This window comes from Ceratosolen solmsi, unplaced genomic scaffold (assembly GCF_000503995.2).
Source record: "Ceratosolen solmsi marchali unplaced genomic scaffold, CerSol_1.0 scaffold3, whole genome shotgun sequence".
NCBI lineage: Eukaryota > Metazoa > Arthropoda > Insecta > Hymenoptera > Agaonidae > Ceratosolen > Ceratosolen solmsi.
This window is the reverse complement of record NW_011948428.1, coordinates 610,224-632,595: the sequence shown is the minus strand read 5'-3', so window position 1 is coordinate 632,595 and position 22,372 is coordinate 610,224. Positions and strand designations below refer to the sequence as shown.

The window sequence follows — 22,372 nt, the reverse complement described above, 5'->3', positions numbered from 1 at the left end:
ATTATTACCTGTTCTATTATTTACCTTAAGTATTAACTGACATAAATATAGGCTTCGTACATTATATTAAACGTGTAAAACACTTAATTCACTACGCTATTTCTAGCTCGTTAGACGTAATTAAAATAAATTTTCTCTCGTAGTCCCAATCTTAAATAAATCTATTAAATTAATACTTCCCGGTTTATTTCATTAAATACAAGTAGACGAATTACAAGACAACAAAACATCAAGCGATTTAGCACTGGTACGGTTTCATTAATTTTTTATAAAGTTTATATCATGCACAATACGTAATTACGATAACAAAATAATAAAATGACTGAAAATTATTATAATGTACACGGCATAGAGGTTGGTGGAAGGTTTTTATATTATTTTACGTATCCTCATATATTTTTTTTTGTTTTTTTTGTTTTTTTTTTTTTTTTTGTTGCTCTTTTTAACACTATATTCGATTAAAATATATTAAAATGTAGATAAAACCATAAATTAATCTTTGAATGCTATAGTGTGAACCGTTTTTTATTTATATTTATTCAATTAATAAAAAATTGATCTAAATTAATTTAACAAAAAAAATTCTATTTATAATCGTACATTGAACATTATTTCTTATATGTGAATTATGGTATCTCATTTGCAATTGAAAATATTATTAATTATATAAATTGCTGGAATTCAATTAAGAATGAAAAATCGGAAAATATTAAATATTCTTCGTGTCACTAAATGAAAATATAGAGAACTATTGATTAATATATACAACCTATTAAATTCATAATGACGCTAACCAAGTTATTTCCGAAGAAATAAAATCATTTTTCATGCTTCAAACGCTTACTTTCTGGCAGTATCAACGATTCACGACAAGATAAATAATTAATGGTTGCTTATGGACTTCAAAAATTTTATCAAATGAATCATTAAATATTACATAACAACGATTACATTTAAAAAAAAATTTTTTTTACATTAAAAGTCAAGATTATTCATTTTAATACACTTGTATTATCGGTGATAACTGCTTCTTCGCGCATTCGCTATTCATTCATAACCAATCATGAGAAAATTCATATCAACGTGCGTTTTTTTCGAAAAAAAAAGCCTATTTGAAAACTCGGGCAAGGATAATTCGGAATTTTAGACAAATATACTCCGAGACCTTTGAAAAATTGTTATCACTTTAATGTCAATTAGGCTCCACTAGAACGTGATGCATATTAAAATATGTATATTTGAAATGTGAAAATTTCAAAGTTGAAAAGGTTAGAAAAAACATCGAATATATTTTAATGGGAAAATAATTCATTAACAACTTACATTTAACCATTTTCGTTAATTTTAAATTGTAAATGGAAGTATAAGTGAAAAATGTTAACATACAGTGTTTGAAACGTACCATTGGTGATTCGATGGTGTTCGATGTAACCTGTAAACATAAAATACGACATTTTTAATTTATATCGAGTAAAAGACTAAAAAAAGACTATGTATGTTAAGTTTAAAAGTGAATCTACGAAAATTATTCATATAATAAATGTAAAATACTCCAAATAGAAATGTTAATATGTAGCGAATATATCAATAATTTAATAAATTCGGTGTAAAAAAAAATCTTTAAATGAATTGTAAATATGAAATTATAATATTAAAGTATTTTAGACAATTTAAATGGCATGATAAATATTCCGATAAATTATCTATAACTCTCATCAAAATATTTGCAAAACACATGTGTTTTACTAAATTTTTATCTTATTATTAACAAATATAAGATATTAATAGATTAATACATATTCAGAGTAACATGCCCAGAAAATTTTCATTAGTATAGAAAAATAATAGAAAATATGACATTCAAATTCAAAACATAGACTTGTATAACGGAGGTAGACTGATTGAACAATGAAATAATCTATTTGCTCATTCAATGGAATGCAAGTAAACTTGCTCCTACAGTTCCTTCATTACTATTTAGAAATGAATTTCCATTAGTAGCTTATTGGAAATAAAGCAGTCGTTAATTTTTCTGATAATCAAGTTATATTAAAAAGGTAAATAACTTTTGAATAATCAAAAAAAGAAAGAAAAAACTTAATATATTTTTTTTATCTAGATCTAACTAAATGTAATCCTTGTTTTTTTTTTTTTTTTTGTTTTTTTTTTTTTTAAATACTGTTCACATCAATTGTATACAATTATAATAGAAAATAAGTGTAATAAATGACAATTATATTTTGCCTTATTTAAATTGATTAATATTAGCTTATTTATAATAGAATCTAACATTGTCATCTCAATTCTTAAAATAATAAATTTCTTTATTGATGGCATTTTTTTGTAAGTACGTCGATTTTGTCTTTAATCTTATTAGTGATAAATGTCAGTATGCGCATGCTATGTGAGTTAAACTGAGCTAACCTTATTCTTCTGATTGAGCGAATTAACTTTTAAAGTTTGTGTTACTTCAAAATGTCTAGATTAAGGATCGCGTGAACAGAGATCATTATAACTAGGCAAGATTGTGTTCGCAAAAATCGCATCCTCAAAATCATCATTATACAACAACGTAACAAGACGAGTCGAAACTTCTATGAATTCCATATGTTGATAAGAATAGACAAGATAGACAAGATAAAAATTTAAATATACATTTTACCATTGAAAATATAAAATATATCGAAATTATAATTAATCTAATTTTTAAATATCCGAATAAATGCTTTTTTTTTATGATGAATGTACATAATAACGACGATACACAATGAAATAACACAAAGACGCTACCAATATTTTTTTTAAATCGTTTGTTGACTTCCAAACTGGTCATCCAATTGTTTATAAATGTCTATGAAAATATAAAGTCATTATTTTAAATCACATTTATCAAAATAAGTATTGATTAAAAATTAATAATTAAAATCACTCCTATCGGAAATTCATCTTATATATTTAAAATCAAATTATACATCATATGCTCAGCAATCATAAATCCAATTTTACTTAATGTCTCCTTTAAGGACAATTTAATAATTTAGATGCGCGCATCTGCACTACTTTATTGTAATTCAAATGGGACAAGATTTGGGAAAAAATCACTTTTCAAAAGAATGTCGACACTCTTCTCTCACGATCTTCTCTGCTCAATCCTACATTGAATAAAAATAATCACCAGCAGCAATCCCATATTCGTTCGATAATTGTGTTTAAGCGTTAAAGTACGAATAAAACTCCAAGTGGCTTCCACATTTTCAGCATCCAACTAGAGCACACTACTGTTCGATCGTTATCGATCGGCTGAAGTAATAGCACTTTGGTGATGTCACAAGGAATTCGGTCCTTTCTTCTCGCTGCTACGACCCATTGCATAAAATACATCCGTGTCATGTACTCTATTATTATCTAGAGTGGCCAGTCATAAATTAACAATGCATCAATGGACTTTCAACTACGCCTACAAGCTTCCCAGATACACTCACGCACTCACACGTATATATACATGCGCGTACGTGCGTGTCCGTGAACGTACATATGCGTATATATATATATATATATATATATATATACATATACACATACATATATATATATATATATGTATATATTCATATAATACGTATGCACATATACAAATTCCATTGCATTCTTCTAATATTTCGAGACGATTCATTAACAACACTTTTTTCGAAGATACTTCATTTAATATATTCACCAGTGGTTGTTGAAAATAACTGATATAAGAATAATGAAAAAAGTTAAGCTCATCGATATAGAAGAAAGGAGGGAAGGAGAGAGAGAGAGAGAGAGAGAGAGAGAGAGAGAGATGAATTCGACAGCTTATTTTTGAGGAAGTTAAGTAATTAAACGTAAGAAAATGAAGAGTTGCATGGCAGTAAAGCACGCGCTTCTGGTTTCTCTTTTTTCCGCCTAAAGACCCGCGAACCAATTATCCTCGATGCAGATTTCAGTGCACACATGTACACATTTACGTGAAAATTAGTCGTATGACAAATAGATAGAGCTTTAATCAAAAAAAAAAAAAAAAAAAAGAAAAAGAAAAAAAGAAAAAAAGAAAAAAAAAAGAAAAAAAAGAAGAGGATGAAGAAGAGAGTAAAGAAGAAAGAAATAGTGATTGAAAGAGAGAGAGACCAACCTCCTCCTAGGTTAAACGTCGAATCCATGCTGTCAATCCCGTTGTCACACACATACTACATTAACAACTACTCCGAAGTCGGACAACGTTTGTTGAATCTGCCAGGCCCCTTCCTCACGACCCTCGTTGTCCAGCCTCTCTCCATCTCACTCTCTCTCTCCCCCTCCCCGCTGTCACTGTGTCTGTCTCCTTCGCTCCCTCGTACCCTTTACCCCTCATCCTCTTCTTCTATTACCACTGTGAAGCTGCAGCTGGTCGTTAGCTTCGAAAGCAACCGATTACACGTACCCGTAGGTACCTATCATTACGCTAACTTTATTTACATAATTGGCGATATTTTTTGCCAACAATTCTTCATCGGTGTATTATTATTAACGGAAGCTCCCGTTTAAGAGAGCTGCAGTTTGTTGTTTTTCGATTGTCAATCACTAGTGGTGACTTTTTTTTCTTTTTTCTTTTTTTTTTTTTTTTTTTTTTTTTTTTTTTTTTTTACATAATGAAGAAGTAAATCTTCCGAGAGTGAGTAACAGAGGTAACATTTATTTAACGAGTTTTCGTATTTCCACACATTGTTATGCTTTAATAATATATTTTTATATTATATTACTTTGCTGAAATGTTGCTTAATTTTGCAAAAATTTATACATATTTGGATTACTGACATTTATCGAAACTTCGGGATTTGATTGCATATACGATTAGAAAATGTAAAAGGAAACTCCTTTAATGTGATCAGAAGTTTCTTTTAAACGGCGTAGCATGATTAACGAAAATTGATTTGTCAATTGAATCGAGTTGTAAAAAAAGTGGTGTAAAAGACATTTCACCAGAATATATCAATTTTTATAATAAATATTATTTTTATTAGCTTTTTTTTAAAGCTAATATTAAAAATAAATATAAATACCTTAAAGATGTAAATCACATTGATGTTTGAATAATTTATAAATAATTCAAAATAATTTATTTATAAAGATTAATGTATTAAATCATTAAAAAATAAATAAAAATAAATAAAAATAAATAAAAATAAATAGTCACTTATCAATTATTAATACAAGTAATAACGTTGATTTGACCGAGCGGCAATAAAAATGGTGATTATTTACTTTAACATTAGAATTTTAGTTAATTGTACGTGGATATTAAATTTGCTTTAATTTAAGCTTGATTAATGTAATAATGATTTTTATGTACGTTTGGACGTGTATAGCGATTTAATGATAAAGTAAATTCCGTAAATTTGCAGTGCAGTATTCACTATTTCTGAGTTGTAATTAGGCTTGAACCACTGTTATGGTAGAAAACAAGTAATTAATAATCGAACTATGGAGCTTTGAAATAGCAGGGCAAGGACATTTATCATTTCGTAGGAGATGCTCAATGTATAGCGAATAATTCGTTCCAGTATATAGAACAAAAAAAAAAATCTGAAATACGAAAATATAGCTTAGGCTTCTAAGTCAACGTCACTAATTTGTCGATAAAACTTCATTTGAATTTGATTATGGGGGGTTTTCTTTGTCTCTTTTTCTTTTTTTTTTTTCTTTTCTCTAAACAAACCCAATGCACATTCGGCGCACGACAAACTTGCAAAGCGCAACGCCTCCCTTTCCACTCGTATTATTATTCTATTTACTTAGCGAGAAATACGTAAAGTTTGCTCTTATTTCAAATTTGCTGTATTCCAAGTTTGCTGCACTCTGTTACGTGAATGGTTACGGTAAGAAAGAGAGGGGATTGAGTTTGCCAATTTGAACGTGAGATTGATGCGTGGGCACGCGTGTCGCGATCCCTTTATCGATCGAGAATCGTTCGTGAATCGTCATTACGAAGCGGGAAAATGAGCAGCAGCTCGATGATGCTGCGAGCTTTGTTTTTTCCATCCATGTGTCGCGTGATATGACCCGTTGAATTGCTGAGCCATGACTGCATCCATTATCGTCGCTTCTTCTCTTTCTTACTTTGCAGAGGCCAGAGGAGTGTTCGATTATTTATTCCAGATATTAGTGAGCCTGACATGTAAGGACGTCGTGGATCGATAAGTGATCTCGTTTTTCGGCCAATTTTCGATTACTTTGGACGCCTAATTAAATTAATTCATAAATAATGACAATGATTTTTAGTTTTTTGTAACTTAAAGTCGATGATTATATTAATAATGATAATAATTCAATTATATTTACAATGGCATTAAGAATAGCTTTTAGAGCAGAGAAATTTTTAAATATGATTTAATTCATTGTTAATTTTAAAAACAATTTAAATTAATTAAATGGTAAAATAAATTTTACATTTTTTATTTTTCTATTATATAATAACATCAAAATGTAATACATACGTAATTTATACATAATATTTCAATTATCTTACAAGTAATATCATTATAATGATAATTTTATTATAGTAGATACATCGCGATAATAATTTGTATCGAATTAATGATGGTGTTGCGATTGGTTGACAATAACTTAGCAAATTTTAATTTCAACGTGTCCCGTCTTTTCTATTCTATTTGATAAATTATATTGCTTACTAGGCATATTAAAAGTACTGCATATTTCTCTTAGAAAATCAAATCAAATCAAATTCTTTAATATTCGCTTTATAGTACTTATTTTATAATTATTTGTAAAATTTTAAAAAACAATCGTCGTATGTAGTAATGTCTATGTATTAAATTTATATTATTTTTTGTAAATTCTATCTTTGCATCAGTATTAACAAACGTTTTACGTATAATCATGTGTAAAATTTGGAAGTATTCAATAAAGAAATAACCGCGACAGTTTGATATACATTAAAAATAATATATATCCAATTAGATATTTAGATTTATCAATATTTAAAATAGCTTTTAATGCAATACATTATTATGGAAAAGAATCTTCATTAAATTAATTATACATACCATACAATAGTATAGATATATAAATATTTAACGCAATATTTAGCTGAAAATAGATAACATTCATTTTGACAATAACATTACAATATTATATTTCCATATTACTTATTTTGTACTTCTATGTCACATAATTTATTACGCAATATATAGGAGATACACTACACATAATAATACCAAAATACAACCAAAATTAATCAACTATAAAGTTAGATATTTTAATTCTGAACTGAGATGTATTTTGATATAAGCTATAATTAAATATTAATTTAACGAGATGTTAAAATTACTTACTTCTTTTATAAACTATCGATTCTTTTTCTACAATAAAATAAATATTATATATTATTGTTAGAAGTTATTATTTCATTGTTTAAGGTGAATGCTTTGAAGAATTTATTCTAAAAAGTTTTTATATAATATATTTTTAGTAAGTAAGCGGTAAAGAAAAGTATTCGTACAAGGAATAGAATGTAATCTTATTTCATTGATAATAAATAATAAATTTGTAACGTACATAGACAGAATTCGCTATGATCAATATACATTTCAAACAATGTTTATATAGTTTTATTAATATATAAAACAATATAAAATCTCTATTGATAAATAATCAACTTCAAAATTAACAATCAAAATAAATTTCCTCAATAATTTTGATATATTAATTAATTAGACTTTTATATTAAAATTATGAGAAAATTAAATTTTGCACCGTAAATAATTATTAGCTCTGTTTTATATATTAAAGCATACATCTCTTCAAAGTTTCTAAATAGACAACATATACTTATAAAAACAATGTTTATTAAGTGTATAAATAAAAAATATTTTAAAATTGTTTAGATGAAAATTATAAACAATGTAGTGTCTATCCTCGTAAAAGCTTAAATGCTCATCCAAAGTATTAAAATAATGCCCAATCGAACGTACTTTCATTAAAGCAAAGCATTTTAATTTCAAATATGTCATAAAAGCTCGGGAGAGCGTAAAAAAAGGAAAAATTGATCTGAAAAGTTAACCTAATATACAAAAATGAGATTATAAATTTTTCGACAAAACAATCCACTCGTCAAGCGGAAGCTTCTAACTCTCGTCTCGTCTCGTTTCGTCTTGTCTCGTCTCGTCTTCTCTCTCTCTCTCTCTCTCTCTTCCTCCCTCTCACCGTCCAGTCGTATAACCAGAGGCCTTTCTCGCCACCGCCACCGCTACATCTTCCCTCCTCTCACCGACAACCCGATCATACAAAAAATGCGCTCCCGTGAATTTTCTCTTCGTTCGAGACGTCCGAGGCGATAAACGTACTCCTCCGTACGGGGGCGCGTGAAAATTTTCCTCTCGCGGCGCCGCACATTTTTGTTTGCGTTTCGGCCACGGCGTCACTCGCCGCACGCTCCTACCTGACTCGCCCTGGTGTCTCTCCTCGCGCAATCTTATCGGACAGCCGAGGCGCGATAAGGACTCGTCGAGCCGCCCTTAAATTGCCAACGGCCGCTCGCGACGAGCTCCCGTCGTCAGTATCGCGTAGCGCCTCCGCCGTCATCGACGAGTTCGCAATCGGAGCCCGAGATTTAAGCGCCGACGAGCTGGTAAGACAAAGACCTCCAGGGTGAAAGACCGGCTGAGCTCGTGGTAGCGCGCGATATCGAGTAAGCCAAGGGCACCCAGCAGCCCGTGAGAAGCTTGGCAGGCTATGGGCAGGAGGGGGCAAACTCTCGGCATCCGGTTGGTCCAGGTACTGGCAATACCGACCCTCTACTGCTTGTTTTCGGGCCTCGCGGCTCTCGTGCCTGGAGACACGAGCGCTGGATTAAGCGGCGAGCCGAGTTTTATCAGTAAGTTCCGGGGAGCCGAAGACCGCCAATTCTTCTCGGTATCCTCCTCGTTCGAATCGCTCCACATTCCTTCGATATTCTCTCAGGATATTTGCATTGCGTTGATTCAGATTTGGCGAGCGACGGTAGAACATAGAAACTAGCCGCATAAATTTGGATATCGAGTGCGTCAAGCTATATTGCAAAATATTATTAACCATCACATTTTGTAATGAGCATTTTGACAATTGTCGATACTTGTTGCTTGCTGTTGCGAATAATATTTGATAAGTGACACTTGCATTTTTGCAAAATAATATTCTTCGTATTAGAGCAGAACGTGAATTCTCAGAATATAAATGATAAAAGTCGTTATTACTAATAATATGATATATGAATTTGCCAATTCATAATTGGCAACTCACAAACAATACTCATTTTACTTAATTTTTGTAAAATATTAATTATCAGTAATAAAGAAAATAATTTAATGAAATTTCGTAGCTGCGGAATTGTTAAATCAATTTAATGATGCACGTGATATATTAATTTTGAATTATTAGAAAAAATATGGAATAACTTTTTTCATATATTTCTTCGATACAATATATAAAATAAATAGCATACGAGACAAAAAATATTTCTTCAACATTGACAACCGTGTACAAAAAATAATAATAATATTTACTTTTTCATAAATAATTCATGGTATAAGATCAGAGTCGATTAAACAATTTTCTAAAAAATAAAAAATCTTCGGTCTATTTAATAATGATGAAGATTTACAATCAATAGGAAAAACTTGTTTTAAACTATTATTTAAACTATGAAAAACAATGTGTAAGGATTCTAATTTTTATGTAAGAATGCAAATGATATAACTAAATTTTAACAAACACTCGATTATCTTCTTTATTCACTTGATTTATAGTCAACAGGAATTTAATTTAATAATTAATTTTTTCATATTCACTAACAAAAATGCCTTTGAAAGCCGAAAACTTTTTAATTACAATTTTCCTAATTACCTTAATTCTTTATATTTGAATTTCGATTAAAAAATCAGATATATTTACTTTTTTGTTTTATAAAGTTAATTTTAAATTACTCAATTATAATATAATAATTCTATTACTGTATTTCATTTTTTAAAAGCATCGGTAAAAATGTCTAAGTTTTATCAGATTAATTTATAAACTATTCTTTATAGTTAAATGAAAATATCACAGTTAATGTTAATACATTATCTTTAGATTTTTTTTATTAAAGATATTCATTGCATTAGATATTGCATGCATTGTTTTTAAATTAAAAAATAAAAAAACATATTTCAGATAAGATTGCGATTATTATTTAAAATATCTACACACATCATTCGTTTTTTATTAAAAACTTTATATTAAAAATTTAACTTAATTCAAGATTAACGGGATTTTCAAAGATTATTACGAGTATACATGAATTTTTAACTCACAGAGCTTCAATAAACACTTTTAACGAATGATTCCCATTTTTATTAATGAAATTTTCATAAAAGAAAAATACAATGTCATGAAAGAAAATAAAAATTTATTATTAAAACTATATAATTCTAAACGAATTAGTTTCTATGACTTATTTAAACAATATCACATATTATATATGTAAAATAAAACAAACTTTTTGCAAGTATAGTTTTAAGAAATAGCTATCATTAAAAGTAAGTAAGACATAAATTACAAAATAATTATTAACTTCTCTTTTCTACACGAATTTAATCTACACAAAGTAATCAAGGAAATACATATAATGACATTGAAAATTAATTTGCACCCCGAATCTCTAATGAAATGGGTGAAAAGTATAATATAAAGTATAATTCTTAAGGAACATTAACATTAAATTACATTATGTAAATTTTTCTTCCACATTCATGAAACTTCTGATAAAGTTATATATTCTTATACAATTATTCGATGTTTCTTAGAAATATGTTTACAACTTTAAGATTTAAACAGTTTTATGATCATTTACTTTATTAATTTTTAATAATTGTTTACATAAATTAACGCGTTTATAATATAATATTTTCAACTTTTTTATTTACAATTTTTAAAAAATTGTTGGAAAGTTTGTCCATATAAAACATATCTAAGCTACATAGGAAATTATTTAATAAAATATATTGTCAAGTAAATGCAACGAATATAGCGATCTTCATTTCTTCACAATATTCATTTACTTGTACGCCTGCATTATGTGAATAAATTGAATTACAAAAAATTAAGATGAATTAATAGTTATTATAACTTAATATAATATTAGTATAACATTAATCTAACTAAAAGACCGAAGTATTTTTATTGCGAAGTATTTCATTATATTTCTATAACAATCCAGTGGTCAAATCTTCTACGTCATAACAGCTAATCGGCTATCATATCGGATGACTGATTGATCCTTATCTTCACTTTCCAGATATTCATTGAAATACTCGCATTATAACATGTTAAAAAAAAAATATATATATATATATTACTCATTATAAAATAAAAATAAAAAGTACGAATAAAAGAACCGTAATTTAATTAGAATATCGAAGAAATTTAAAGATTACTATTTGAATTCAAATGTTTTATTACTAGAAAAGATTGATATTTTATTAAATTAATGTATGGGATAATGATAATGAAGATTATCGATATTATAATCAATGTTGGTAAATAAAAACAAGAAATAGCCAAAATAGTAAGAAGATTATTATTTATAAACACAGAATTATCGTAATTTATTTTATAATATTTATAATACACATTTATTATATTTATAATACACATAAATTACCTTTTAAATTTTTGTTTACTAATAATCGTACTTCAAAAAGTGCTTGGTATCGAAGAAAAAAAAACAATGCAGGAACTACGCAAAAAGTTTCTTCGAGCCCTAATATTATACAATTCCAAATATATAAACAAATGGCTCAAATATTACAAACTATAATTAATAACATAAGCCATAATTTATAGATTATTTATATACACGATTTCGTTAAAAATCATAATGTCATTGACCCGTATGTACCAGTCGAACCGGAAATTCGTAAAGTGAATTCAGTCCATCTCCTCGAGCTCGCTTTACACTGATTAGAAATATTTGGAATTTCAAGGTACCTCGAGGAAGCTACTGCAGGTGAACGATACGAATACGCCGGTGCTCGATCTCCCAAGAAACTGCACTCCACCCTCGATCCACGAGTTCCCGAGCGATGGATTTACACGTGAACAGCGTCAAAATGGCTACATTATCATACATTTCATCACAGCCATTTACTCCTTCTTTCTGTTGGCCATCGTCTGCGACGATTTCTTCGTCCCATCGATCACGAAGATATGCGAGAGTGAGTCTCTTTTGAACTTTATGGCATATTCTCATTGAAGTATTTGAAGTGACGATAACTTCTGCGATATCGGGGAATTTTTATGTGTGGCAGTTTGACGCCAAGCGATATGCAACCGCGTATGACGAGCTGCTTAGAATGATTGAATAGCACTTGAATCTGAATAATTAATTACTTAAATAACACAATATCGTATTTTTGGACATTTACTGCTCTTTCGATTCATAGAATTTGAGATACGAAAAATCAAAGAACTCGCATCACTATCACTAAAATCGAGTATCGAGTATCAAGTATCGAGCCATGCGATGAAAACGTATTTTCTTCATAATTTTCACTGATTATTCATTTATCAAATACCTGAAGGATAAAGAAAAATAGCTAACATTTGTATGTGGTGTGTCATTTGTTCTTTAACAATGATATATCAAAAGTAAAAAACAAATATTTGCTCGAAAAAGAATTTATTCATTATACTTTATTAAGAAATAAGATTGATAAATTCGATATGGTAGTATGCAAAAATTGTAGAGTTTTTAATTTGCTTTATTATTTAGAATAAAAATTATTATAACAAAGCTGTTCGAGCTATTTGTTAAATAATCGAAATGCTTAAATTTATATAAGCACATCTTTCCTTTAAATAAACAGATGGTTTCATTTAAATTTATGTTTACGTACTTTAGTGAGCCCATTATCAATATTATTTCATTGAAAAGATGTACGATTGAGATATTTTTCAAAAATCAAAAAAAAAATATATATATATATATATAAAATCAAAATTAATCAACAAGAGTAATTAAATCTGACTTAAGGCAATATGCTGTAGATGCTTCTTATCTTCCTATAATTTATAATTTATAATTCAAATAGCTTAAAGAATTGTAAATAAAATTATTTCACCTAATCAAAAGAGGGGAATTTTTAGTACATTTTTTCATATTATTTTGCCTTTACATATATTTGATATATTTATTATTCATAGGAATTTGAAATGCAATCGAGCGATTGTTAATCCGAATCCTTGTACTATTAAAATTTATGTATATGTGAAAGAATATATAGATTTTAGAACTTAAACGGCACGGAGTACAACTTACCTAGATAAATGGTAAAAACAAAATCCCATTAGTCGCATTTTTCTTTGCGTTGAATAATAAATTAATAATCATTGCAGCAATATTGATTTAGTCCTTTAACAATGTATTTATTGCCCGAGCGAAATTTTTTAGCGAAATCAACGATGTTGCCGCTACGAAAAGCGACGGAACCCAATGGAAAAGAGATAAAAATTGTATTCATTCGACAGGAATCGGCGTGTCGAAGGACGTGGCAGGCGCCACTTTCATGGCCGCGGCCTCCTCGAGCCCCGAGCTCTTCATCAACATCGTCGGGACCTTCGTTACCGAGGGCGACCTGGGAGTCGGCACTATCGTCGGCTCCGCTGTATTCAATATACTCGCGGTGCCGGCTTTATGCGGCCTCTTCGCCAGCCAAGTATGTACTTCTCCCTTTTTTGTTCCCTTTGAAAGCTCAAACGAAAATATCATCCGCTCGCGTGTGTAGAAGCGCGTACGTACCCCTGTGTATTAATTGAGACTTTTTACATTGATCGCTATTTTGATGAGTCTGGTATTGGAAGGGAAATGAAAAGTGCAACCTCGTATGCGAATTAACAAACAATCAGGCGTTAATATTGAGCTTCGTTGAAAGCTTAATTATTACCTTTTGAAATCTCTAATGCCAAGATAATTGGCTGTAAATTTTTTATAATAATAATAATGACGCTTTTATTTGAGAAGCGTTTGAAATAATCGATAATAATGACGTATCAGTAACGTAATGGATAGAATTCTGAATATATAAATAAAAAGTAAAAAAAAATTATAAAATAAAAGATTAAAGTCCATTATTATATTCGATAATGTTTTTATGTTTTATTTAATATTTTTATTAGCAATTGAAATTGTTTGATACTTTAAAAATCATTCTATACGTAGATTATATTAATCGCTCGAGTTCACTGCGATTATATTTATTTATTTAATTATTAACGGTAAATGTATCCTAAAAATTTCTCCATTCTCTTATTCCTCTTTCTCTTCATCGTTGTTTCCTCATCGTTGTTGTTTCTTCTTCTTTTTTGCTTCAAACATTTTAACCTTCCATTTCCGCAATATTTCATGTAATTTTCTACAATAAAAAATAATTGAACAGGTAATTTAAATATTTAAAGACAATAATAAAAGTGTCATAATACATTTAATGATTTTGCCACGACAATTTATTATGATAATTTTATATTGTGATCTGAACATTCATTATGATCTAAGTTTTCTCGAGTAAAAATTAAAAAAAAATAAAAAATAAAAAAAAAATGTAATAAAATAATACAAACGAAACTTTATTCTAATAAACACCAGTGCGTGCGTATAATATTTGTATATGGTAATTTTCCTGTAAAACATGAAAGAAATTAACTTTCAAATAATGAATTATACTAGAGTGTAAGTCTCAAACGACATTCTGATTGAATTTTAATCTAATTTTAATCCAAATTATCAAAATAATAGAAATAATTAGATAATCATAGTCATCTGCTTAGCAAAGAGACTTAAAACACAAATAACTTTTTAACATATTAAATAATAATAATAATAATACAGGCAATAATAATAAAAGAATATATTGATATTTATAGGCATTATCTTTGGATTGGTGGCCCGTAAGTCGAGATTCCTTGGCCTATGGAGTAACTGTTCTTCTTCTTATTTTCACGTTATATGATGGTCGTATCGAGTGGTATGAAGCATTCCTACTCGTTGTAACCTATATATTGTATATATTGGGTATGTAATATTATCTCGAAAAACAAAACAACGAAAATTAATTTAACTATAAACTTGATTCGTTCTGATAATGCCAGAATTGATGCCGATTGAAACTTAATTAATTAATTAATTTGGACTTCGATTTTAAATTGTTGACATTTTTAACGGTATCGTCTATTTAACTAATCTTCTCAAAATCCCACATGTCTAATGTTAAGTGAGGAATAACTGATTTATTACGCTACAAGCCATTAAACATTATGGAACATAATTTAATCTGCACGAATCCATTGACTAAACAGAATACTCACCTTATCGCCTTATCTTTCCTCCTTTATGCAATAGAAAAAGGAAATGAAGTTAGACTATTACAAGAAATAACTCGCATGGACAATAACTCATGATATTACCATTATTATCGTTTTCAGCTATGTTCTTCAATACACGTATAATCAGTTGCCTGAGTATCTTTAGCTCGAAGCGGCGAAGGAAATATAAGAACCTCAATGAGGATTGTCCACTCATAGGAAAGGACAAATTCCACAATTCATTCATTCAATCTAAGTCGAACAATAACTTTTTCACGAATACCAAAGTCAAAGATATGCTTTACGAAACTGGTTAGCGATCTTTCACCATTCAATACTCTTATGCGCTTGCTTATATTATCAATAATATAATATTTGCTTTAAACTATTAGCGAATAATTTTTAAGAAATAACATCGCCATTGAAAATTGCATTTCATAATTTATATTAATATTTTGCCAGAAAATTGCAGTAAAATAGTGAATGTCGAAAATTTTGAAGAGAGCTCGGATTTCGGTAAGTTTATAATAATAATAAAAAATAAAAAAAAAAAAAAAAAAAAAAAAAAAAAAAAAAGAATAAAGACAGAGGAAAACTTTAAAAATATAACAATTACGATAATTGAAATTTGTCTTATGGAATATTAATTTTAGTGGAAATCGTTAATATGACGAGTTGGCCAAATAATGGTTTCGAAAGATGCTGGTGGATCCTCACGTGGCCCATCAATGCGATCCTTCTGATTACAATTCCCGATTGTAGACGTCCGGTACTAAGAAAATGGTACCCTTTAACCTTTCTTATGTGTATTGTTTGGATAGCTGTCATGTCGTATTTGGTTGGCTGGAACATTACAGTTATTGGTAATTATATACACCTTTACTGCTCAAATTCATTGATTAGACACATAACATCAGGAGATTGTAAAAGTTCATTATTCTCCGACATAGTACATACACGTTTTTTTAATGATATTTTTAAAGTTATTTATCTATAAAAATATGTGAAAAACTTAACAAATTCCGTTCGTCCTATAATCTTATTTATCCATAGGTGACACTTTAACTATCCCCGACTCTGTAATGGGATTAACTTTTCTTGCTGCTGGAATGAGCGTACCGGAAGGAGTTTCAAGCGTAATTGTTACGAATCAAGGTAAGATAATTAATTATTTATGTTTTGTTTTACTAATGAATTTAATGAAAGTATCAGTAATATCAATAACATCAAGAATGCCAGTAAAACGCCATTCTTATAGAAAAAATAAAAGAATTTAAATAATTAATTATTAATAATTTTATTGTACTTAATAATTACAAATAATTATGTAAATGATGAATGATATTGGCCGGTAATCGAAGCATTGTTAGAATTATGATATTTGTAATTGTTTATAAATCAATTTAATGTATAAATCATTCGATTAAGTAAGTAAAAACCACAAGACAAAACGATTGATATAGATTAATTTGATTAATTATTATGAAGCCAAACAATAATATAGTTCTCTTTCTTTAAAATTACTTCCATAAATCTCTAGCATACTCTAGCATATAAAGAAAAATAGAAAATTTTCTCTATGGTCGAAGAAAAGTATCGAATCAATATCATCGATTGCTTTGGCATTCATAAAGTCAGTATATCTATCGCCTTCAGATTCATTATTTTCACTTTAATTTCATTGCTGCTTTAATTAACAGTACATTACATTTCTCTTAGCGTTGAAGCTTGGAAAAATCGATCGTACCGTACTTATAAACATAATCAAACTTTCCGAAGGAGATTCATTCAAATACTTTATTTAACAAATGATAGCAAACACGAAGCTCATCGTACTGAAAGCTTTTAAATTCATCCTTATTACTCTTGTAAAATATTTCTATCTCATCTATAGACTCGTGCCGTTTTGCTAGTATCAAGTGTAACGATTTACGCCCAATTAGCATATTTATTACTATTTATTCATAGTCACGATTAACGAATAATAAATATTAACAAGAAGCTCGTTTACCGATAATAATACTACGGTTAATTTTCAATGTCTATCGATTGATATTCATAAATTATTAATAAATTATTAGAATACCTTTGATTAGCATTGAAAGAATTATATTTGCGTTCTCATAAGCCATACATGAATATTCCATAGCATATTATTGGATCGAAATTTGCCATTACAGAAATTCAAGTACTTTTTTCGCTAGCAGTAAGTATGGCTAAGAAATAGTAATGATACAAAAAACTCCGGTTGCGTGAAGTAACTAGAATAATCCGATTGTTCGCAAAAAGCTAACTTCCACCTGCAACGTTGTCCGCAGGTCATGGTACTATGGGAATCAGCAACTCCATCGGCTCGAATGTATTCGATGTGCTGCTTTGTCTCGGTCTGCCCTGGTTCGTCAAGGCCGCCTTCTACCCCTCCGTCTCCGATCAGCATTTCGTTAAAATCAACTCCGAGGGCCTAATCTACAGCTCGGTATCCCTCATGTCGACCCTGTTGATCCTCTACGGCGTCCTCGCCCTCAACCGCTTCAAATTGGACCGTAAAGTCGGCATCATCTGCCTCAGCATCTACTCCATCTTTCTTATATTGGCCTCCCTGATCGAGCTCAACGTCTTCTTCGTCGTCAATCGTCCCACTTGTCCTCACTAATGGATTATATTGTTGCGCAAGGACGAAGAGAAGCTGCTGTTGTACATTTTCATTATATTAAATGAGAACTATCGTGGAAGATTATTGCGAGCTTGGTTTATTGGCAATAAGACCAGCTATTGCGTTGGAAGAATTTTTGAATTTTTCAATTTATGTGAATGAATAAGGAATGGCCGACAGTCACGGATCGCGTGATAATTCATTTGTCACTGTAGATTCGAAAGCTAAGAATAATAACAAGTTATTCGCGCAGGAAAATATTAATTATGTTATTTGCTCATTAATACATCGAATGTTTGAAACTATAATCGACGATATTTAAGATCAAAAGTTTTTTCTCTCATAATCCATATTAAGCTGAAAATCTCTTGTGGTAGTTTAAAACTTATAAATTATTTTTATATAATAGAAAAAAAAAGTATTCTATAGACGATAAAAAAAAAATTAAAAAAAAATAAAAAAATAACAACAAACCAATCATCGATAACATTAATTAATAATTAATTTTAAATGTAAGTGAGTAGCTGTGTACATAATTGATTTTTGATTTATTCGTTAAAAAATTAATAATGTTAATTTATAATATTTGTACCTATCGAAGATGTTTCGTATGTGAGTGTAATCGTGACCGAAGAGTCGAAATTCAAACAAATTCATATTTCATTCTGATTATAAATAAATTTCTGTGAAATTTTCGTATTTATTCAACAATTAATTTTGTTATTAAATACAACGTATATGCAAACAGCTTGCGAAAATTATACTTGATAAAAGATTGTAATATTATTAAAAGGACTTAATTTTGGGAAACATTATTGAATTAGCTAAACCAAACGTCAATACGTTTAATCAGACACTTTTGCATTAAATATGTATTTAAAAAAATCTTACTGTTAAACAAACTAATGGACTGTAAAATTTCACCTTAAGATAAATATGTAACAATTACAATCCTATACGATACTGTTAATTTAATACTCTTAAATGCTGAACTGAGCTCGGATAAAATACTTAATTTTCATATCAATATGTAAATTTACTTTAGAATGTAGTCGTTTTTATATAAAAATAGTATTGTTAATCAAAAGTTATGAATGAAATGACTTATTATCTATTATCGTGGCGGTAGACTATGACAAAATGTAAAGTTCGTTTGCCGAAGTTATTTTGTAATTATTTGCTCATTAAACACGACGTATGCCGTTATGACAAGCTTAGCGAAGAGAAGCGACTTATTATTAATATTTTAAAAAATCGTCAGATTTTACCGCGAATCCAATTATCGTATTTTGAAAATAACTCAAGTACGTTGATTTGATAATTGTATACTTATACTTTACGTAATGCTTATATCGTGAACAATTGAATATGTATTTTTTCTGCGAAGAAAGGTTGTCCATCGAACAACAACCGTGCACTCTCAAAATATATTGTTTATTGTGAATATCTATATATTATTCGCTTATGCAATACCGTTGTTTATGTTAAATTAAAATTTCATAAAATGCATGTAAATAGTTTCACTTGTATATAAATATATCGTTATTACTTTAAATTTATTCTTACCTACATCACGCCACCGTAACAATTACTATACTAAAACTATACTCGTTAACAATTTACGCTAAGATAATAGTTATTTAAAAAGAAACGGAATAAAAAAAAAAAAACGATAAAAAGGAGAGAAAAAATTCACTTTGAATTACATCATTTAACGTAGGCTTACGCAATAACTATATCTCTTCCGACAATAATCCTTATTTTAAAACATATTTATGCCGAGTCAATTAAAATTTGCGCAAAACGAAATCGACCTTAGCGCTCTACTTTCGCGCCTTTCACCAATCTCAAATACGACACAGAGTAAACAATCACTTGGTTCGACGTTATTTAACCTATAAAAACCGACTTCCATGATTTTTTTTGTCGCATACAAATGTACAGGACACTTGACGCATTGCGGCGTGATAATTTGATAATTATAATGTTCGCTTCGATGTGCCTGTCAAGTGGCACACCAACGTGATAAACTCGTCGTCGTAGGATTCTCAATTTTTGTATTTCTTATTAGTTTCTTAAGTAATAAAAAGAATAATATAGGGGACAGTTTCGTATTATTAATAACAACAACTTTCATATATATATATATATATATATATATATATATATATATATATATATATATATATAACAATGATCGAAGTATTGACATTTCCATTGAAAATAAGTGAATGCATTTGTTTGCTTTATGTATTTGTGATATTTGCAAACGCTAGTGAGGAAAAGGACTGTGGCTGTGGTAAAAATTTGAACAGACAACGCCTCGAGGAAAGTTCTTGCCCTGTAGACAATGAAGATATCCTTGATGACGAACTTTTTAAGCCAATTTATAAAACTGACTTGACTGCAAAAATGGTTGAAATAAAGGGAGGCTCTTACTTTATTGGTACGAATGCCCCTTTTTTTGTTGCCGATGGGGAAGGGCCTCGGAGGGAAGTAGAACTCAACAGCTTTTATATAGATAAATATGAAGTAAGTAATGCAGATTTCAGTAAGTTTGTAAAGGCTACGGAGCACAAAACCGAAGCAGAAAAATTTGGAGACTCTTTTGTATTCGAAGGTCTCCTCAGTGATACGGTTAAAAATGAAATAAAAGAAGTGGTTGCGCAAGCTCCTTGGTGGCTTCCCGTTAAACAAGCTGCATGGAATAGACCCGAAGGATCGGATTCGAATATTTCAGGTTGCCCATTATTAATTGGCATAATTTAATTTTATCTCTTACGTATATCAATCTGCAATTAGCATAATTTTATGTCCTAATATGGTTGTAGATAGAATGGACCATGCTGTAGTTCATGTTTCGTGGAATGACGCAATGGCATATTGCAAATGGCTTGGCAAAAGACTACCAACCGAAGCTGAATGGGAAGTTACTTGTAGGGGTGGCCTTAACGATAGACTATTTCCTTGGGGAAATAAGCTATTACCTAATAACGAACATAGGTACAATGGTTTATGTCAATGTAATCGATAGTCGATTAGTATTAATAGAAAAATTAAGTATAAGAAAATATTATAAAAGCATTTTAAAAATTTAGGGCCTTATTTTACTCATTGATATTATAGAACAAACATATGGCAGGGTGAATTCCCTGTAAATAATACAGCGGAAGATGGATTTATAGGAACAAATCCAGTAACGCATTTTCCACCCAATGACTATGGTGTATATAACATTGTGGGAAACGTATGGGAATGGACTTCAGATTGGTGGATGACTGACCACACGAGCGAAAAACAAATTAATCCTGTAGGTTTTGATATACAAATTTCTTTTGAATTCTTATCAAATTCTTATGAAATATTCTTACATTTTAGACTGGAGCTCCAAGTGGATCAGATAAGGTAAAGAAAGGTGGATCTTATCTGTGCCATAAAAGTTACTGCTATAGATATCGCTGTGCCGCAAGAAGTCAAAATACACCAGACACCTCGGCAGGAAATCTTGGTTTTCGATGTGCTGTCTCGGCATAAAATAATTCCTTACAATACATTTATCAATTTTATACTTTATACATCGAAAATAAGGATGTACATACTGTTCCATAATTGTTTTTTGCGATCGTTGAGTAGAGGAAATTTAAATAACGTGATATGAATTTTATATTATCTTTTAATTATACATTAAAATAATTACAATAGTTTTTGTATTGTGAAGCAAAATAAAACAAAAAAAAAAGTGCATAAAAAATAATTTTGTAAAAAGAATAATAACTAAAATAAAAAATCAAATTCGTGTATATTAAAATGTAAATTAAATAAATAATGATTTTTTATTATAGCAATAAGACATTGTAAATGACCTACTAAAAGATATAGAATTAAATGTAATTATTTTGTATTTATTGATTACACATATAAATTATATTACTTATTAAATACTTATTAACTGCTTATATAAATTATAAGTTCATTTTCACTGATAATGCAATTTAATTTACTTAATTCGCTATCGTAATAAATATTGCATCAATTCGATCAATTAGACTATTCAAATTAAATTAAAAAATTTTTTTTATGAAAAGCAGAGATTCTCGTAAGATCAAAAAAATGTATTTATTTACTTTGACAATATAGCCAATTGTTAAGATCAAATAATATTTATAAAAATTGAAATTAAAAAAAATTTAAAAGGAAGATTACTTTATAACTAATAATATTTCCTACAATAACACGATATATTAACATTACTACAGAATTAAATTTTCACAAATCAAAGAGCCATTATTATTTATTATTGAATCAATGTAAATGATAAACAAACCA

The 22,372-nt window shown here is 29.1% G+C and overlaps 2 protein-coding genes across 2 annotated transcripts; both read left to right on the top strand.

Annotated features, from left to right (window-relative positions):
• Positions 1-8,558: 8,558 nt before the first annotated feature.
• On the top strand, positions 8,559-18,417 carry LOC105363681 (sodium/potassium/calcium exchanger 3). Its single transcript, XM_011501431.1, has 9 exons — positions 8,559-8,934; positions 12,002-12,251; positions 13,564-13,751; positions 14,956-15,103; positions 15,514-15,705; positions 15,856-15,909; positions 16,047-16,256; positions 16,447-16,548; positions 17,712-18,417. The coding sequence occupies exons 1-9, from the start codon at positions 8,755-8,757 to the stop codon at positions 18,044-18,046; spliced, it is 1,659 nt and encodes a 552-aa protein (XP_011499733.1). The 5' UTR covers positions 8,559-8,754; the 3' UTR covers positions 18,047-18,417.
• A 1,815-nt stretch (positions 18,418-20,232) lies between these two features.
• LOC105363577 (sulfatase-modifying factor 1) lies at positions 20,233-21,705 on the top strand. Its single transcript, XM_011501312.1, has 4 exons — positions 20,233-20,786; positions 20,878-21,049; positions 21,173-21,356; positions 21,425-21,705. The coding sequence occupies exons 1-4, from the start codon at positions 20,240-20,242 to the stop codon at positions 21,578-21,580; spliced, it is 1,059 nt and encodes a 352-aa protein (XP_011499614.1). The 5' UTR covers positions 20,233-20,239; the 3' UTR covers positions 21,581-21,705.
• Positions 21,706-22,372: the final 667 nt, after the last annotated feature.

Bases quoted from the DNA above. Each gene is read 5' to 3' on its own strand.
- LOC105363681 (XM_011501431.1), top strand. From the start codon at position 8,755: ATGGGCAGGAGGGGGCAAACTCTCGGCATCCGGTTGGTCCAGGTACTG. The intron at 8,935-12,001 runs GTATCCTCCTCG...TACACTGATTAG, and splicing joins AAGACCGCCAATTCTTCTCG to AAATATTTGGAATTTCAAGG. The intron at 15,706-15,855 runs GTTAGCGATCTT...ATATTTTGCCAG, and splicing joins AGATATGCTTTACGAAACTG to AAAATTGCAGTAAAATAGTG.
- LOC105363577 (XM_011501312.1), top strand. From the start codon at position 20,240: ATGATCGAAGTATTGACATTTCCATTGAAAATAAGTGAATGCATTTGT. The intron at 21,050-21,172 runs GTACAATGGTTT...TTGATATTATAG, and splicing joins TTACCTAATAACGAACATAG to AACAAACATATGGCAGGGTG. The intron at 21,357-21,424 runs GTAGGTTTTGAT...CTTACATTTTAG, and splicing joins GCGAAAAACAAATTAATCCT to ACTGGAGCTCCAAGTGGATC.